The 18,499-nt window shown below is 58.8% G+C and overlaps 1 protein-coding gene across 4 annotated transcripts in view; it reads left to right on the top strand.

Annotated features, from left to right (window-relative positions):
- ACOX3 (acyl-CoA oxidase 3, pristanoyl) overlaps positions 1 to 18,499 on the top strand; it is a 47,608-nt gene that overhangs the window by 21,558 nt on the left and 7,551 nt on the right. For 2 of the 4 annotated variants that reach the window (XM_082464361.1, XM_082464360.1), the window contains exons 9-15: positions 1,726 to 1,908; positions 3,603 to 3,725; positions 5,253 to 5,373; positions 7,451 to 7,573; positions 7,816 to 7,929; positions 12,695 to 12,810; positions 18,149 to 18,323. In XM_082464361.1, the coding sequence (XP_082320487.1) occupies positions 1,726 to 1,908; positions 3,603 to 3,725; positions 5,253 to 5,373; positions 7,451 to 7,573; positions 7,816 to 7,929; positions 12,695 to 12,810; positions 18,149 to 18,323 (955 nt within the window). The remainder of the gene's footprint in view (positions 1 to 1,725; positions 1,909 to 3,602; positions 3,726 to 5,252; positions 5,374 to 7,450; positions 7,574 to 7,815; positions 7,930 to 12,694; positions 12,811 to 18,148; positions 18,324 to 18,499) is intronic. The other 2 variants (XM_082464363.1, XM_082464362.1) reach the window with 2 other exon arrangements.

Here is an 18,499-nt window from a genome sequence, read left to right as displayed (position 1 = left end):
GGTCCCAGTGCCGCCAACAGGGACGGGAGTGCATGGGTCGGCCACACCCCCAGGGCCCCAAGCACGATGACCTCCCCCCGCCCCGCCCCTGCCAGCCCCCCGGCACTTCAGTTAGGGAGGTTGCCCCCGCCAGTTCTGTTTCCCACCAGGGGCTTAAGAGTGAAGGGTCGCCTGGTGGGCTGTGCACCAACGGGGGTGACCACGCCCCTAAGTTCATTGAGTGTAGACATGCAGTGGCACGGCCCCGGGCACTTTCCAGACGTGGCCAAGTCAGGGTAGCTGAGCCCTCCCGGTCCTGAACCCACGGCCGGGATGACGCGTCCCGGGAGCACGTGTGCGTGTGAGATCCCTGCCTGACATTGAGCGTCGGCTGCTTGGAGCCGAGAGAACAGGGCTTCAACGAGTGTGACAAGTACCTTCAGATGACGAGAGAAGCTAGAGGTGACACAGGAAGCCGTTCAAGAATGGAAACAGCGATATAAAAAAATGAACGAAAAGTACGAAAGTAAGTCATTGAGAGAACCCGACAGATGGGGTGCATACAGCGGGAGAGTGAATTAGCGGTTGGAAATCAGAGTGAAGGAGGCGGCAGGAAGGGATGGAGAGAACCACGGAGACAATGTTTTGCAGAAATGATGAAGATAAATGTCTCTAAAGTAAGGAAGGAAGAAAACCTTGACGGAGGGGCGCATACAGGGGGAGTCAGGATCTCCCATCCCATGCTCACTGTGGAGAAATGGCAGAACCTCGTAGAGAAGATGCTGAGGTCTTCCGGAGACAGGACGCTGAGCCACCTCCCACGGAATGAAACCCCCTTTCGTCTCAGAGCTCTGCGGCGCAACGCCAGACGCAAGAAGTCAGCGAGATGACATTTCAAACCACTGAGGGAAGACAACTGTAAACATGCTTCTTCTAAATCCAACTGGACTGTCATTCGTGCGTGGGAACATAATAAATATTCTCGGCCAGAGGCTTGAAGTGTTGCCATACAAATACCAGAGTGGACATAATTTTGGAAGAAAAGCCCGAATAGTAAAATAAGTGAACCCGGGAGAAGCAGCAGAGGGTAAGGGAGGTGTACGTGATCGAATAATTTGGTGAGGCTTACGGGCGGATGTACCCTAACGCCGCCGACGGCCCTTAAAGCACAAGCCACTGTTGGAAACAGCGATAAGTGCATTGTGATTTACCACACATTAAAAATAGATGCACGCAGGCAATTACCCAGTTTCAAAGATCACAGAGGACAACAGATGACCATCACACCCCTTAGAATGGTGGTTTGATGGGCCAGGAGGAATCCCAGGTCGGGGGTGAGGGGGTGGGGGAAGGAGCCTGTTCTACGAAGGAAATGTCGGTGCCCGCCGTGCCCTCTGCCCTCGGCTCCTGCCTTGCTCTCAGCACGCTGTCCGGTCCTCGGTGGGATCGGGAGCAGGGCTTCGTACTTCCAGGGGGCAGCTTGCAGGTCTCTGCAGGTGGTGCATCTGCCCGGGGCCCCGTCCTCCTGTCACTGGGCATCCTCCATGCCCCCCCACAGCCTCCCGTGACGGGGACGCCGGCCCCCATGCAGCTTGGCCTCCTGGGCCCAGGGCCCTGTGTCTGGGGCGCCCCGGGGGCAGGGCCTGGAAGGGTTGAATGAATAAAGGAGCGCCCCTCCACGTCTTTGCCCGTCCCCGAGGCAGCTTGCGGGTCCCGGGTCCGCCCTCACCTGCTTTCCTCCTGCAGGACGCCAGGCAGCACTTCAGCGAGTCCCTGGGCAGCCTGTCCTCCGGCCGGGTCGCCATCGCGGGCATGTCCGTCGTGAACCTGAAGCTGGCCGTGTCCATAGCTCTGCGTTTCTCAGCCACCAGGCGTCAGTTTGGACCAGCAGACGAGGAGGAAGCACCGGTGCTGGAGTATCCGATGCAGGTACAGCTTGCGCAGGCGTGAGTTCACTTCCTTTCTGCTCCGCGTGCAGGCATAGCTTCTCTCTTAGGTCGCTGCACCGGGGTTACTGGTCGCTGATCAGCCCTCTTCGGGAGTTCACAGCGGGAGTGACAGACACTCCCAGGGAAGGAGTGCGGCGTCTGGGGCCCCGCGTGGTCTCGATGAGCGGTCTTTAGTTGAAAAGGAGCGTGTACGACCAGCAGGAGGCGCTCTGGTGAGGCCGAGGGAGCAGGTGTGCACGCTCAGCCCACCTGCAGGGCCCTGCACGTCCGGGCCGCGCTCCAACGCGCCCGTCCCGTCCCTGGGCAGTGACCCCAGGACCCAGCGGCTGCGTGGGCAACCCTGCTCGTGGTGACGTCCTTAGGCAGAGGGGATGCTCACCTCCCAGGTCCTCCGAGATGAGGCAGCCCTCGATGGCAAAGGTGCAGCTCAGGCTGAGCTTCACCTGGACGCCGGGGCGGGGCGGGGGATGCATTTTATCACAGCGAGCCCCCACCGGTGCCCCCAGCCCCCAGCCCTTCCGTGCACACCGTGCAGCTGCCCTGCACACCAGGTGGGCTGGTGGTTGTCCCCAGGTTCCAGGTGGGTCCCCGAGGATCGAGTCGGTGGCTCCTGCCAGAGTCAGCAGCTAAATCGGACCCAGGTCTTGGTCAGTTAAGCGTGAGCAAAGGTGTATCTGAGCGAAAGTTTCAGGAAATTGTAACTGAATCGAAGTTGTTTCTTTTAACACTTCTTTTGCTATGGCCGTGAACCTGTTTTAATGCCAAATAAACAAGTAAGGAAAAGCCCAGTGCCTGGTTCATGCCTGGCTGGCACAGTGTCCACCACACCACTAACCCCGTGGCCTTGGTGAGGTCACGGCACGTCCGACTGCCTGGGCATCAGGCCTGGCTCAGCGGTCACGAGAGCCCACCTGAGCCACATGCTTGGGCTCCTGACCCCAGGTCCACCCCCTCCCTGCTGTGTGTCCTTGGGCAAGCCACTGAACCTCTCTGTGCTCTAGTTTTCTCCTTTATAAGTTGGGACTGGTGATAAGACCTCTCTGTGAGTGGCTGTAAGGATTAAATACGTTAGTGCATGAGAAGCAGTTGGCACCGTGACCACACCCAGGAAACGGCAGGTGACCATCGTGCTGCCGATGGTGGCACCTGTCTCCCAGGTCCTTTCAGGCCCCGCCCCCTCCATCCACGCAACAGCGGATGTGCACTGGTGAAAGAGACACCCTCCCTCGGCTCTCCGTGAGCCTGTTTCCCCGTCTGGCTCGGGGGTTGGTCGCTTCATCGCCCGTAAGCTCCCAAAGCACAGGCATCGCCGGGTGGGCCCCGCGCTCAGGCACGGCCACCTGGCTTTCTTAGTTCTCTTGTAGATCAGCATTTGCTCTGGCTCAGGGGTCACGTGGATGGGAGAGCGGTGAGGGGGCCGTGCAGGGCGGTGCACACGGCACAGTTTCTCCTTGAGTGGGGTCATCAGGGTGGTGCGGGAGACCTGGCCGCACTGGAAGAGCGTCGGGGGGCAGGTGTCACAGGGGTGGGTCCGGGAGACATGCAGGACCTTCTGCAACAAGTGGGGACGGTGGGCAGCGGGTTCCTGGCGCTCCAGCCCTGTTGCCCACCCGGGAAGGCAGGCGGGCCCTGGGGGCACTTGGAGGTCTCCAGGCAGGGATTTGTCTGTTTCAGCAATGGCGCCTACTTCCGTACCTGGCCGCGGCCTATGCCTTGGACCACTTTTCCAAATCGCTCTTCCTGGATCTGGTGGAGCTTCAGCAAGGCCTTCTGGGGAAAGACCGGAGCACCAGGCAGGTGAGGGTCTCCGCTTTTCTCCGCAGCGTTTATCATCCTTTAAATTTCACTGGGGTTGGACAGCACAGATTCAGCCTTTCTTTCAAAACAACCTCAGTGCGTGGATTTGCGGGGATGAAGGCTCCGTCCGACTTGACCCCTGGGCTGTGTCCTCTTGGAGCCCTCGCTGCGATGGGAACGTGTCAGGCACGTGTCCACATTCCCGATTCTCAAGGATGTGCTGACACGTCTCCTGGTTCCCGTCTGTGAGTTCAGCTGCTGTTCTCCTCTTGAGAACATGATGGTTTTGCAAAATCCACATTACCGGCCCCTCCGTCGATTTCACGGTTCTGATCCCTTTGTAAACAACCCGACAAAGGTCTGAATCCAGCTGACTGGATTTGACTTGACAGGCGAGGCTTTGCTCCAGAAATGAGTGTGCAAATCCACTGAGATCGGCCCCTTCGTAGAAAGGGGTCCTCCGCTAATTTCTATGTGGACGGTTCATGTGTTGTTTTCTTCCCCCCTTATGCTGCCTCATGGGCAGCGGTGAAATGTGAATCACACCAAGGGCGTCTGAAAACTGATTAGGAATGGTGCAGATCGGGGTTATGTACCACACCCTGAAAAGCCTGTATCAAATTAGCACGTTTTGGAATATTCAGCGTAAACATCCAGGAGTCAAGAGGTGGGGGGGGGTGGGGGGGGGTTGCCGGCAGTGTGCACTGCTGAGCAGTCAGGCCGACCGCGACGACCGTGACCCTGAAGACCGTTTCATCAGGAGTGCAGGGTTACGCGTGTTTTTTCTCCCAAGCGTGAGTCATTGAAACTTTTGCCAGCTGACAATGGAGTTGTCCTGTTAAAAATGTTTTGAAGTGTCATCGAGCTCTGTTCTTTCTGAAACTCAGTGCTTCAGCCCAGGCACAGGTTATAAAGTAGCCCTTCTCTGAAGTTGAAAATGCTGGTAAAACACATCACGTTATTTAGCGGGTGTGCGTGTGTGTCTTTCTTGTAATTGTTCATATTGAACATAGAGTCGAGGCGAAAGAGTATCTACTAGACGTTTTAAGGCTGGGGATGCTGGCTGGGCCCTCCGCGCAGTGTGGACCGAGTGGCCATGTCTGTGCAGTCCTCTGGGGCCGCCTGCCACCCTCTCCCCTGGGGGCAGTGTCTCAGCACCGCCTCCCACCCCTTGGGTTTCTTCTTAGTCTCCGCTGCAAACTTCGCGTAAACCGAGTCATAACGTTATGTTCTTCTGCGATCAGCCTTTCCCGCTCCCCCGCACTCCCACCCCGTGTTTACCGGCTAGGCAGAGCTGTGGTCCTTTATTTTCACTGTCATGAAGTTGTGTGACTGTACTGCAGGGTATCGTGTTTAGTTGAATCCTGTTTTTTAAACTAAAATTGGGTTTCTTTCCTTTGTAGTTGTCGGGTACCTCGGATTAGACTGGAGGGGACGTAAGCCTCTGAGGCTGTGCTTGAACTGACCCCTGACCTCTGGGGTCGGAGCCTTTTTTTCACCTGTTCTCGTTGGCTTCTCTCTCCCAAGGCAGAGCTGGGACGCGAGATCCACGCCTTGGCGTCGGCCGGCAAGCCCCTGGCCTCGTGGACGGCCCAGCGCGGAATCCAGGAGTGCCGGGAGGCGTGCGGAGGACACGGCTATCTGGCCAGTAGGTTTTGGGGACACGTGGGCTGGTCTGCTGTCCTCGCCCGCACCATGCGGCTCACGGCCAGGGGTCGGCAAACGACAGCCTGCGGGCCAAAGGCTGTCTCTGTGGGTAAAGGTTTTTGTGAATAAAGATTTATTGGCCCCCGGTCACGCCCATTCGTTTACACACTTCCTGTGGCCGTGTTCCCACTCCACTCGCCGAGCTGAGCCGTCTCAGCAAAGCCTAAAACATTTACTGGCTGGAACTTTCTAGAGCAAGTTTGCCAACCCCTGCTCTAGTCCAGTCCCTCGGCTCGCTGCCACCTGATGTTCCTCTGTCGAAATCCGGGTGTCACGAGGCAGCGTGGAGACCGAAAACCAGAACAGAAAGGAGCTTATCTGTTCATCTGAATTGGAACTTTTTAGTTAATGACTTTGGCAGTAAACCGGCACCAAGTTTTGTTCCGAAGAAAAATTCTGAAACTTAGAAAAAGAGAGTTGGCTTTTATTGACACTGGCAGCTGTTCGGTCAGCTGGTGGATGGTGGAGAGAGGGGTGACCGACAGCCCGGGACCGGATCCCGGCTCTGCCGGTCACGGGCTTCATAGCCGCGGGCAAGCTGCCCACCCTCACCGCTCCTCAGCTTTCTTCTCCATAAAATGGGACTAATGATAGGATAGCACAACGGGGGTTTTTGCAACGAGTAAGTGAACTAACCCACGTGAAGGGTTTAGCACAGTGGGGGCATATGGCGTGTGCCCGGTTATTTTGGTCTGTTATTATTATCATTTTTATTGTGGTCATCATCATTATTGCAGCTTACCTGCCTAACTGCCCATGTGCTAATCTTCAGTAACGGATTGGTTGAAGTCTGGTTACTCAGAGAAGGCAACAACAGAACTGGCAGAGACCTTCTTGACAGTTTATTCCTCCGGAAGCCTTTTAGGAGCTTTTAGTAACTGGGATGTGTCCCAGTTACTCCTCGTGCGGGGGCAGCAGGCAGGGGGGCCCCTCCCCTCCTCCACACTCCACGTTTACTGACGTGTGGGTAACCGTGGGGCTGCAGAAGTTACTCATCCATGTGTTTTGTCCTCTGTGCAATGCTCTTTGTAGTATTTATTTGTTGTTATAGCTCATAGAGACACTATAAATAGTTTAGAAGGAGGAACTTGAATCATGCAGCCCTGCAGACAACAAAAATGACTAAAGGAAGTGTCATCACATAATACAAACAGGGCTGAAGCCAGTGAGGCCCAACTCAGCGGGGATAAATGTAAAGCCGTTTATCTAGATTTAAATATCAGTTGCAAATCACTTCTCTAAGGGCACTCTTAGCCCTTCATGTTCAGTGGTCTAACTGTGGCATGGGCAGCAAGTCAGAGGAAGACGATCAGCGTGTCATAGGTGACCACAAGCCTCACGTCCGCTGCAGAACATCTTACACCCTCTTGGGCTGTTCATAGCAATACGTGAGTGTGAGCAGTTAGGTCCTACCCTTTCTCCCGTCTCAGCCTCACGTTTGGAGAATATTCTCTGTCAGAGGATGGAAACCTAGGTGGTGAGGATCTGGGAAGCATACTTTATAAAATCTGCAAAGGAATTGGGTTATTTCACTGGTAGGAAAGACGAGAGAAAAACGAGAGTTGTCTTCAGACATTTGAAATGTCTCGTGTCAAAAGAAGGGTTCCTTCAGTTGGAAGAGGAAGAAGGGCACCCTCCCGCCGCTCAGGTAGTCAGCTCTGTCAGTGACCCCACTGGAGGGCGCTTTGCCAGGTGACCTGAGAGGCTCATGATAGGGACAGGGAGGCTGATGCCAGCAGATGCTTCTCGAGCGCGGCACTGGGACTTCATGGGGAGCCACCCGCTTCCCTTCCTGGGGACCTTGCGGGTGTCACCAATATGTCTTTAAAGAGGGAGCAGCTGGATCGAGAGGGCACACCGCGGGTCGGGGGTGGAGTCGGCACTGGGAGCAGGGTGGGAAGTGCTTCATCCGGTCCAGCCGGGCCTGGGACCTCAGAGTCCCAGGTGGCAGTTGGGGGTTGGGGGGCACTTCTCACATGTGCACCCCCAGTGACGAGAATGCTGGGGCCTCCTTGCAGTGAACCGTCTGGGAGACCTCAGAGATGACAACGACCCGAACTGCACATACGAAGGCGACAACAACGTCTTGCTGCAGCAGACCAGCAACTACCTGCTTGGCCTGCTGGTGCACCGGGACCAAGGTGAGGAGGCTGGTGCCCCTGCAGCCCAGTTGGGGGTGGGAGGGTGCGGTTCCCAGGCCCCCTTGAGTTAGCTCTTCTGTCAGGATGGACCCTGGGTTTGCAGGAAGGAAATGTGTGATCAAATGGGGATGGACCAGCGTCTGAAGTGATGGGCTGGGCCAGGTGGGGTCCTTCTGCCAGACATCCCCTGGGGTTGGGGGGGGGGGTCCCTGGCTCTCCTGAGTCACTGGCTGTGCTCCTAGGCGGTGCCCGCATCGAGAGCCCGCTGAAGACTGTGGACTTTCTGGAAGCCTATCCCAACATCCTTGGCCACAGGTTCGAGGGTTGCAGCCCTGAGGACTGCTTGGACTCGTCAGGTAAGTACACTCCCTCCGTGTCTCCAGGGGGCACTGTGCCCGGCAGAAGCTGGAATGGCAGCCCATCTGCCAGAGAGCAAGGGGCGCTGGGTCTGCTCCTGGCCCCCCACCGTGTTACGGTTGTGATTTTAATCGCAAAATCCGCTGTCTAGATGCTGTGTGTTCCACGGAACGCTGTTAGCAGAGAGCCTTCGGCGTGGCAGGAGGGCACCTGGCTTTACGGAGTGTTTGTGTCCCCTGGGGGCGGGTCGCCGGGTCCTCCGGGTGAAGGAGCCGCCCCCTCCCTTACTCGGAGGATGGAGGGCGTGTGACACACCGCAGCATCGGCAGCTGCGGGCACTGGGCGTGCCGTCTCTGGGGGACCCCGCCGGGCTGCACCGCTGCTCACGTCTCCAGGAGAGGAGACCACGGCTGCCCAGTCCACCCCAGTGCGTGCCAGCGGCCGGAGCAGGCGTCAGACCCCGGCTGGGCTGACTTGCCAGCCGTCTCTCCTCCATCTTCTTCATCACCATCATCAGCCAGAAACGTTGCTGCTAGTAATTGCTTCGTCTCCCTCGCCACGCTTTGTTACAGCTTTTCTGACAATAACTCACCTCCTTCATCTCCCTTTTTAAAGCGCTAAGAGGACGCAGGGACACACTTGAAGATCTCTTTCTGATGGTTACAGAGCTCCCCAAATGGTGCTCCAGGAAGCCCCCGGGAATGACCTAATCATTCTAATAACATCAACCCCACCGGAATTTTTTCCCCTAATACTGTCCCCCACTGTAAAATCAGAACGTAAACACGTGGTGTGCCAGCTTCAGGATGTGTCCGCTATGCCTGCTGTGTCCCTTCCCCGCTCGCTGGAACTGTGGGCGCAGAAGCTGTTTTGTGCACCGGCATCAGGAAGCACGCCAGGGCAGCGCCATCTGTTTTTCTTGTGGGTGCTCTAATTTCTGCTCGTTCCAACAAAGTGAAAACATTTTCTGGAGCAAAGAACGCAAACAAAATTCATTTGACAACAGGGGCTTGGCATCCAACACTGACGATCTTCCCCACGTGGAGAAGGGCGCCCACGGCCAGCCGTTGGTCTCCAGGGCATTCGATCATCAAGTCCCACATCTCGGGGCCAGCCTTTGTCTCAGCTGCATTTTTGGTAAAAAGTCCGTAAATGACATATGACCCTGGGGCTCCGTAGGGCTGGACACTCAGGACCTTTCCAGTATTGAGCAAGGGCTGTCTGCAAGGTCAGGAGATTTTTCCTTCAGGGATTAAAAGGTTTATTTGGAGAGGGAGGGGCCGGGTGGGGCAGTTCTCTGTCTGGTTCCTCTGATTTATGTGCTGAGGGTGCGTGTGTGCTGAGGATGGGTGTAACAAATGGTCCTGAGCGTTGAGGAGCTGCACGTCGCTTAATAACTGAGGCCCAGTTCTTTCCTTTAGTTGGCTTATTTGCAAAAATATTAAATAATTGGAGTTCAGCGTGTTGGCTGCTCTGACCCTTGTGTACATACACAGGACAGTAGGATTGTGTAGCATCACGTGTTCAGAGGGGTACATGGTGCGGTCAGCACACCGCCCAGAGGTTGGGAGCTCAGGGTCTGGAGTCAGCTGTGTAACCTCGAGCTAGATGCTTAACCTCTCTGAGCCTCAGTTTCCCCTGTAAGGTATCAGGAGGGAATGCGGTAGCCCCCGCCCTCGTGGGGGGCTCGCCACCATGAGCTGGGGCCCTCCCTTGGGAATGGTGGGTGCAGAGCGACCCCTGCAGTGTGAGCTTAGCTGCTTCCCAGGAAGGCGGCTTGCGAGGTGGGTCTTGGAGGTTCAGAGCGGTGTGCGGGGGGGGGCAGTCAGCCACACAGGAGCCGTGGGGTGGGCGTGATGGGAGAGCAGGTGGCTCCCACACCTGGGGCTGTGTGCCAGCCGAGGACCTGGGGCCAGGTGGCCAAGCCTTGCTTTCTGGGCCGCACCTGGGCCAGAGCCCCACTTTGGAAGGCATGCTCTGGTGCCGACGCAGAGCAAGGCTGGACTCGGGAGACCAGCCAGGAAACCAGAACCCGGGCAGGGGCAGTGCAGGAGAGAGTTGGGAGAGCTGGGTGAGGGCAGGGGAGATGGTCAGATGGAAAGGACGGCTTGAGTGGTACATTTGATGGAGGGCCAGGTGAGGCCCCGCCCCGGGGTGGGTGGGTGCTGGTGAAGCTGGGAGTTCAGGTGTCCCACGTTGAGTGCCCGGTGGGCGTGTCGGGGAGCCCCGACGCTGAGAGGCCATGCAGGTGGGCAGACCTCGGAGTGATTGACGGTAGTGACAGTGGCCGCCCTGGGAGCACGCCTGGGTTTGGGGGGCCGGCATGGGGAGACAGGCGGCGCTCAGGGCCTTCGAGGGATGCAGGGAAGCAGCCAGGGGAGCCCCGAGGAGGCCCCGTGTGGCAGCTCCTCAAAGGCCATTTGTGACCCAGGAGACCGGGAAGGCCTTGAGGACTGCAGTTGAAGCAGCATTTGTCTTGGGCCTTCAGCAGCCCCCCAAGCAGCAGCGTTACCGCCCACCTGTGCCAGTTTCCCCGTTTGTTCCCGACGACTCCTCACGCCCAGACGGACTCTCCGAGTGGCCCACACGCCGCCCGGCTACGACTGTACCTTTTGTGTGCTCGCTGGGGGCTCCCCACTTCCGTGTGGGCACAGAGCAGCGTGACCCACTTCTCTCTGAAGAATTAAGGGCTAAACGTGGAATTTCTAAAGAAAAACGTTCCAGCAACTCACGTATCAAGCTTGCTTCTCACGCGGAGCACAGAGCAAACTAAACAGGTTGCTGACGTCAGGCACGGTGGCTCCACGTGGTGCGGGACCCTCGGGGAGCCCGGTCACTTCTGCAGAGGGTCGCCTGCCCGGGCAGCGTCTGGGAACAGTCCGGAGCAGCCGCGGTTGCTGCGTCCTGGGATGGTGGGGCCTCTGGCTGGAGTCAGGAATTAGCCTGAGCGGCTTCTGGCCTTGGCGACTTCCTTGGGTTTTGTTGCCACGTCAATAAATCATGGAAAATCTGAGTCCCCGTGGCGCCCACCTGTTACCGTCTTGGTGACGGTCCATCTGGCAGGAAGAGTTTAGCCACAAAGACCCTGGGACACACGTGCGTCAGAGTGGGCCCCGTCGGCATCAGAGCTGGTTTCCAGCATCCACCTGGCTTTTCAGGGATGTCCTGAAGGGCAGCGCCCTGGGCCACTGGTTTGTGGACGTCCCGTGGCACAGGACCGGGTGTGAAAACAGCAGGAATGTGTCCTGGACCGAAGCTCAAAGTCCCAGTGTGGGCGGGGCCGCACTCCCTCCGGAGGCTCCGGGGAGGCTCGCTCCTCGTCTCCGCAGCTCATGGGGGCTGCAGGCGTCCCTGGGCTTGTGGCCGCATCCCGCATCTCTGCCTCTGCCCTCGCACGGCCTCTCTTCTGTGTCTGCGCTTCTCCTTTTTCTCATTGGATTCAGGGCCACCCTGATCTAGGATGACCCCGTGTTGTCACGTCATTCCATCTGCAAAGACCCTGTGCCCAAGTAAGGGCGCATTCACAGGTTTCAGGGGGTTAGGACATGGATGTGACTTCGGGGGGCCCCGTTCCAGCCACTCCACCTGGCAGGCCTCTGGGAGGGGTGCCTCGTCCCAGGTCCCCGCCCCCGCCTCACTGGGCTCCCTGAGAACAGCTGTGTGAGCTCGGCCGGGCTGCTTGCAGCCTTGGAGCCCTCGATTCCTCAGCCCAGTGAGACGGATCGTTTGCTGTTTAATGAAGTTCTCAGCTGTGCTTTGAGGTAACGGATACGACAGCGTGAGACGGTCGGGGGTCTGTAGCAGGACCCCCGTGGGTACCGTGTGTCATCTTCCCAGGGAACGGGCTGCGTGACCTCGAAGGAGATCCCAGGTCCCCTGTGGCCCGCCTTTGTGCCCAGACCCAGTTCGGCCAGATCCCACCCGGGAGTCCGGAGCCGAGAGCAGCTGCAGGTCCCGCAGGCCTGGGCGCCCTGGCCCTGGGCCCTCTGCCTGGGTCGGGGGTGAAAGCGTGGTGGCTTCAGACTCCTAACCCCTGCCCCGCTCACTCGCCATGTGCCTGGGCTCCTCCTCACGCCCTGTGTCCTTAACGGAAGAGGCGGTAGCAGTCCTGCCGGGCAGGGTGTGTGTTCTGAGGTCGCCGAGGCCTCGGAACTAGCGGAGATGTGACGAGAAGGACCCGCAGATGCGGGCACAGCGCTGGGGGATGGGGAGGAGGACGGGGGTCTCCCTCCAGCCCCTTCCAGCCCACCCCTGTCTGTCTACACCCCTGCCGTGGTGCTTCCTCTCTGCCCTTCAGGGCTCTCGGGCGAGGCCTCGGGGGGGCCGGTGTGAGGCCCAGGGCCCCAGGGCCGGGCTGGCCAGGTGGACAGGGAGCCCCTCCTCCTACCACCTGCTGGAAAGTCGTCCCGACGTCCGTGCGGATCCGAGCTCCTTCCAGACTGTGTATCCTCATCGTAAACCAGGTGGCTGCCCCCAGAGTGACTCCGTGGCCCTGTGGACTCCGTGGCCCTGTGGACTCCGTGGCCCTGTGGACTCCGTGGCCGCTAGAACCGTGTAGAACACGGCTGGCCTCACAGCAGAGCCAGGAAATACCCTCACCTGCGCCTGTCCCAGCCCGGCCACCCCCTGGGGGGGTGCCGCGGGCAGTCCCCCGTCTCTGGGCCTCAGTTTCCGCACGTGTAAACTGGAGAACTGAGTTCTCGACAAGGGTGAGGCGCCCTGCGGTTGCATCGGTTACAGTTCTCTCTGTTTCTCGTTTTGAAGTCCCGCTGGCGGCCTACGAGTGGTTGGTCTGTTACCTGCTCCGCGAGAGTTATCAGAAATTAAATCAAGAGAAACAATCGGGAAGCAACGACTTTGAAGCAAGAAACAACTGTCAGGTATGTGTTTGTTTTAAAAGTTGCTTTTCTAACGGTTCGCTCCTAATTCCCGCACTGTCGTGTCCTTGGTGAGCTGCACGTCCTGGTGGTGGCAGGCCCTGGTGCTCAGCCCCTGTGACCTCGGGCACTTGGCCTGACCTCTCCGCACCTTGGTTTGCTGTTGGGACGGTGGCGCCGCCCTTGCCCCGTGTGGAAGAGGTTGTGGGCATCATATCTAAGGTGCCTGACAAGTGTGTGGCCCGTCGGCCGGAGCTGTGCTGGTTGGAGGGGGGACCCGGGGCTGTGGGAGCCTGAGGCACACAGTGGAGCCCATCAGCCGCCAGGGTCCCTCCCGACCAGCAGAGTGACGGCTCGGTGACTCCTGTGAGGTCCCACCCGCGCTCTGTCTGCATTTGCTTCCTTAGTCATCGTGCTTCTCTCCAAGGAGGCTTGGTGAGATCGGCCCAAGGGCAGCTCTGGTTCTCACTCCGGGACAGGGCTGCCTCTCGTGTCTGGAATCCCCAGCACGAAAACAGCCGCTCTAAACACCTCTTTACGCGGGATCTGGTCCTGCTGTGGTCCGTGGGCCCCGTGCATCTACAGTGACGGGTGTCATTTGGGAAAAACGTAGCCCAGGAAGCTTCTAAAACTGGTGTCATCCCTTCTCCTTGGACACTGGGCAATGGAGCCTCCCCCGGGAGCCTGGGGCCGCGTCTGCCCATCACCTCCGAGGGCCCCGCCCCCTGTGCTGCGAGGGGCAGCTTCACGCCCTTGAGCAGATGCAGCCAGAGCAGAGCAGGCATCCAGGGACCGGCTGGGCATGCCTGCCCCAGGGAGGGAGAGGGGCTCACAAGGATGGGTCTCGACTGGAAAGGCTCCGACCGAGGGCGAATGAACCAAGATCACACCTGTGTCTTAAATGAATTCGGCGGACGTCAAGGTCGGTGAAACCCTAGTTCAGTCCAGGAACCCGAGAGAGGAGGTGTGAACACGATCCTTCCGCGTGGGCTGGGGCCGCGGCACACGCGGTCACTCGGACACGGACGGCTGCGGAGCTCCTCCTTTCTCTGCATTGTAGCCCAAGATCCCGAAGAGTTGGAGGACACAGAGGCCGCCCATTCCCACCACATCCGCATCCCGCAGAGCTGCCCAGAAGGTCACCACAGGTCTCGTCTGAGCCGTTCTGCGACACAGCCGTGCCCGCCGGCCTGTGCCCGGCACCTGCACACACAGAAAACAGAACCCGAGTGTGTGGCTTGGTCGTTTGAGAAGGAATTCACATTTAGACCTTTGACTGGTAAGGGCACTTCAGTGAGCCTCATGGCAGAGGATAGGAGGAGCCAGCGTACCCAGCCTGGGTCCAGCCAGACAGAGCGGCCGTGATGTGGGCTGGAAGGCGGCCGCGGGGCCTGGAGGGGAAGGTGACCCGAGAGGGGGGCTGCATTCTCCAGACCTGGTCTGGATCACGGAGCATTAGGAGTCAGCGCTGGGTCATCCTGCCAGCTGAGAGCGCCTCAGAGCCCTGGGCTGGACGTTCAGGGTCCTGTGGGGATGTGGTCCCCGCCCGTATGGTGATCGGAGCAGCAGTAGAGCCTGAGAGGGAAACTTCAGCGAGTGTTTACGTGCCCTCGGCGGGCCGAGCTGCTCAAGTATGACAGGAAACTCAGAGGCTGTGAAAGAAGAGAGAACCGTCAGCTCTGACTACACACACATTCACCCTTTCTAAACAGCAAAAGGTACTACAAGCGACGTCAGGAGACAGATTCCAGTCTGGGGAAGCATGGAACGTACGTAACCGACGGTAGGAAAGAGTCCCTACAGACTGAGGGTGAGCCTGGCCCGGAAACCAGCCACTGGCCCGAGGCGGCAGCCAGAGCAGTCGCTGACCGTGAACCAGGGCCAGGGATGTGCGGGTCAGAGGACAGTGTCTGACGGACAAGGGCCACTCCGTGAGCCGTCAGCCGAGGGTGTGATCTTCTGTGCCCTTTGGGGGAGGTTACTGGCTGCTTTTGTGAAAATATAAAGCGTGTTCACTCTTTGACTCAGCGGGGGGATGGGGGGGGGGCTGATAAACTTTTCTTTATCTGCTGCTGCTTGTAAGAACTCCCAAGCATTGAACCCAAGCCAGCTGACCCCTGAGCCCAGCTCTTTCCCCACACTGCACGGCTGATGTCCACACTTGGATAGTTCAGAGTTTGTTTTCTGCCTAAAATTTTTATTACTTGTTAAAATGCAAATATACTCAGAAATCAGAGCACACCAGAAACTGATACCTGGATCCGAATCTTTTCCCTGGGGCTGTAGGTTTATTGGGGGCGGGAATTCATGAGAGGGAGGAGCGTGGCACTGGGACCCGTGCAGGGAGAGGGGAACGGACCTTCCTGGCCTCACACGTCAGACTGCTGGTCTCTCTCTGGAGCTTTTCATGATGACAGAGCGGCAGAAACATTGAGTATGGAGCGGCTTGTGCCACGGGGGGTAGGACCACCCCTGAGTGTTTCTGTCCCCACCACGGCCCCAGAGTGGACACCATACAGGACCCTTTGTGGGCACTGGCCCACGTCTGTTAATAGTGCGGTCAGATCTGCTGGCGGCAAGGACAGGCTGTCCGGGAGAAGTCAAGGACGGGCACCGTGTGTAAGGATTTGGGAGGGAAGTTGAGGACACGGGAGCTGGAGTGAGGCCCTCACCCCTATGCATGTTTGGGCGGTGTGATTTTGGGAGACCTGTCCGTGCATTGTGGGGTGCCCAGCAGCACCCCAGGCCTGTACCCACTAAGATGCCAACAGCACCCCCGAGTCGTGACAACCCAAACTGTCTCCTGATGGTGCCGGATGCCCCAGGGGGCAAACCAGCCCCAGTCAAGGACCCCTGAGTCAGCGGAGCCTCCTGTGTGGAGCGGGGAGCTGATGGGAAGCGGAAGCAGGTCCGTTCTCTGTGGCTCGTGGAATCTCGGCTCTGCCATGTCTCCCTTCAGACACTTCCTGCCTGCCCATGGCCTGGCGTGGCCGTCACCCTGCATCCACGTGACCACCCAGGCCCGGCACATACTGCCCGTGCACTGTGTTCTCCACGGCTGTTCATTCAGGTTCTCAGGCAGTAGGTCAGGTGGCCTGGCGGGCGGCCCGGAGAGCCAGCCAGCCAGCCCCTGGCGCCCAGTCCGCGGGGTGGGGAGTAGACGTGGGCTCCTGAGCCCGCTGCTGCATCAGGCGTCCTGGGCGCGGAGGTCGCGGTGGGGCGGACCCCCCAAAGCCCATGTCCCCCAGGCAGCTAGCTGATGGCCTCATCTGAACATCTCCAGAAGCACACGTAGCAGCTTCGTGCGTGTCCGAGCCCTGGGATTGAGACAGAGTAGAATAGCAGCCACCATCACAGAGCAGCTTCTAGGACCCCGAGCAGCTGCTGGACACGTGAGATGCTGTCCGATGGTTCTGCCGGCAGCGCTCGGAGGCTGCACCCTGACGCTCCCTCTTCTCAGACCAAGGAGCTTGGGCTTGGGGCGGAAACCACTTGTCCACACGTGCACATTTGGAAAAGCCGAGTGGATTTGGAAGCTGGTCCCCTCGACCCTGAATCACTTCTGCGTCAGTGACTCAAAGCTCAGCGGGGCGCAGGATGCGTTTTTCGGGTGGCGAGGTCAGAGGTGGCGCCGCCTTTCCAGGCCTGCACCAGCTGATGCCATAGCTGAAATGGACGTGCGCTGCTTGCACGGGAAAATAAGATGAACGCAATGCGATTTAATACTAGAAAGTCCACGTGGTTGAAAAGGAGAGAGTAAAGTGGAGGGCATGGAGAGTTTGGATTCAGTGCTGAGCCCGGCCTCTGGGATTCGCAAGGGTCCCCGCGCAGAGCGGAGCCCACAGCGCGTGAGCACGTTTAGGGGTGCTGGTGGTTACTGTAATGACATGCTCTAGCGACATAGTGAAGGGGTGGACATTGGGGCCAGCCTGCCTGGGTTCAACTGTGTCTCCACCTCTTGCCCGTTGCGTGACCTTGTTTCATCCGTGGGGTCCAGGGAGGATCAAGGTGATAAACTGCTGGCTCTTATTAGCTTAGTGCCTGGCCTGGGGTGAGGGTGGGGTACTCCCTGCCCACCTCCGTCGTCAGCTTTGTCAGCTTCCCTCCTGTGAGGTCTCCTCACCCAGCCTCCCCCAACGCTCACCCTCCAAAGCCAAGGGCGCACACACCACGGCATGTGCGAGAGGGAAGGGGACAAAGCCGCTCTGAAGGCCCCGGGCTGGCCCTCCAGGCAGGACACGGGGACGCAGGATGTGTGCCCTCGCGGCTTCAGAAGCCCAGCGGGGTCTTGGGGTCGGACCAGGCAGACTGGCACGAGGCCGGGGAAGCTTCCTCCCCTTGAATTCTCTCCTGAGGGCGCCTGGTCTCGGGCAGGCCCTGGGAGAGCCTCGGCCTCGGAAGTGACCAAGGGACGACCCAGTGTTTGCTCTGAAAGTCGAGAGCAGGCCTTGAAATCATAGCTCCTGCCCCTTGGTGACTGCGCCCCCTTCCCCCGCCCCCCCCGGACCGCACTCTGGACCGCGCTCTGTTGATTCTGGCTGATGTTCGGGGGCAAAGTAGGCAGGCACCGAATAAAGGTCTTCACCCTGCCCTATCCCCGGTCACCTCCTTGCTGGATTATTTTTTTAATTACACAAGCAACACATGCTCATTATAACAAATCAGGAACGCATCTATAATTGTTCTAATAAAAAAACAGTAAACTGATAAATTAGAGATGGGGAAAGAAAAGCTGACAAGCAAAGCTAATGATTAGCAGCAGATGTTTTGGATATTGGTCACCAGATCCGTGGTGACTTCCTGCTTCCACAAACAAAGCCAGCATCAGAACTCACACGCAAGTAAGACTCGGCTGGGAACGGCTGCACATCTTGGCCCCTGTTCAGCGGTTCCCTTATTCCTGGACGTGATAGGAGAGTGGGAGACAAAGGCTGATCTTTAGAAACTTGCGAGGCAGGGGCGTGGCCACACCCTTGGACGAGCTGACGTCACTTTCAGGTGATTCCCCGGAGTAGCCTTGTCTGTGGCCCCGGGTACAAGAGAATTGACCTTGTGCTCTCAGGGAGCCCACCTCCTGGAGACGCCACTGCTCCGCAGTGCCAGGCCGCGCTGGACAAGCCCGCCGTGCCTGTGTGTTGGCTGTGGGGTCACCCCGCGTCCCAGATGGGACTGAGCTGAGAGAGGTCGCCGGGCCTGAGGTCCAGAGCCGCTGCAGCTGGCCTTTCCATGGTGCTTCCCCAGAGGCACTGCCCAGCCCCGTCTGTCCCCTGCTGCACTAGTGCTGCTGGCACGCAGACCTTGGTGTGCGTCCCCTAACGCGGTGCGCTGTGTTCTGTTGAAGGTGTACTGCTGCCGCCCCTTGGCCCTGGCATTCCTGGAGCTCACGGTCGTGCGGAGGTTCCACGAGCACGTGCACCAGCCCCACGTGCCACCCTCGCTGCGGGCTGTGCTCGGGCGGCTCAGTGCTCTCTACGCCCTGTGGTCCCTGGACCAGCACACGGCCCTGCTGTACCGAGGTGAGCCCCCTGCCCAGGAGCTGGGCGCCCTCCGCTTCACCCAGGAGACTCTGCTTTGCCCGTGTGGTGCCCCTTCCGTGCCATTTACTGAGCACTCGCCACATGTTCAGTGAGGAGCAGAGGAGCCCAGAGGCCACAAGAAGACAAGCACGGCAGCAGGGTGGCGCCCGCAGGGC

Source organism: Balaenoptera physalus (assembly GCF_965194825.1).
Source record: "Balaenoptera physalus genome assembly, chromosome: 5".
Lineage (NCBI taxonomy): Eukaryota > Metazoa > Chordata > Mammalia > Artiodactyla > Balaenopteridae > Balaenoptera > Balaenoptera physalus.
This window is presented reverse-complemented; position numbering and strand designations above follow the sequence as displayed.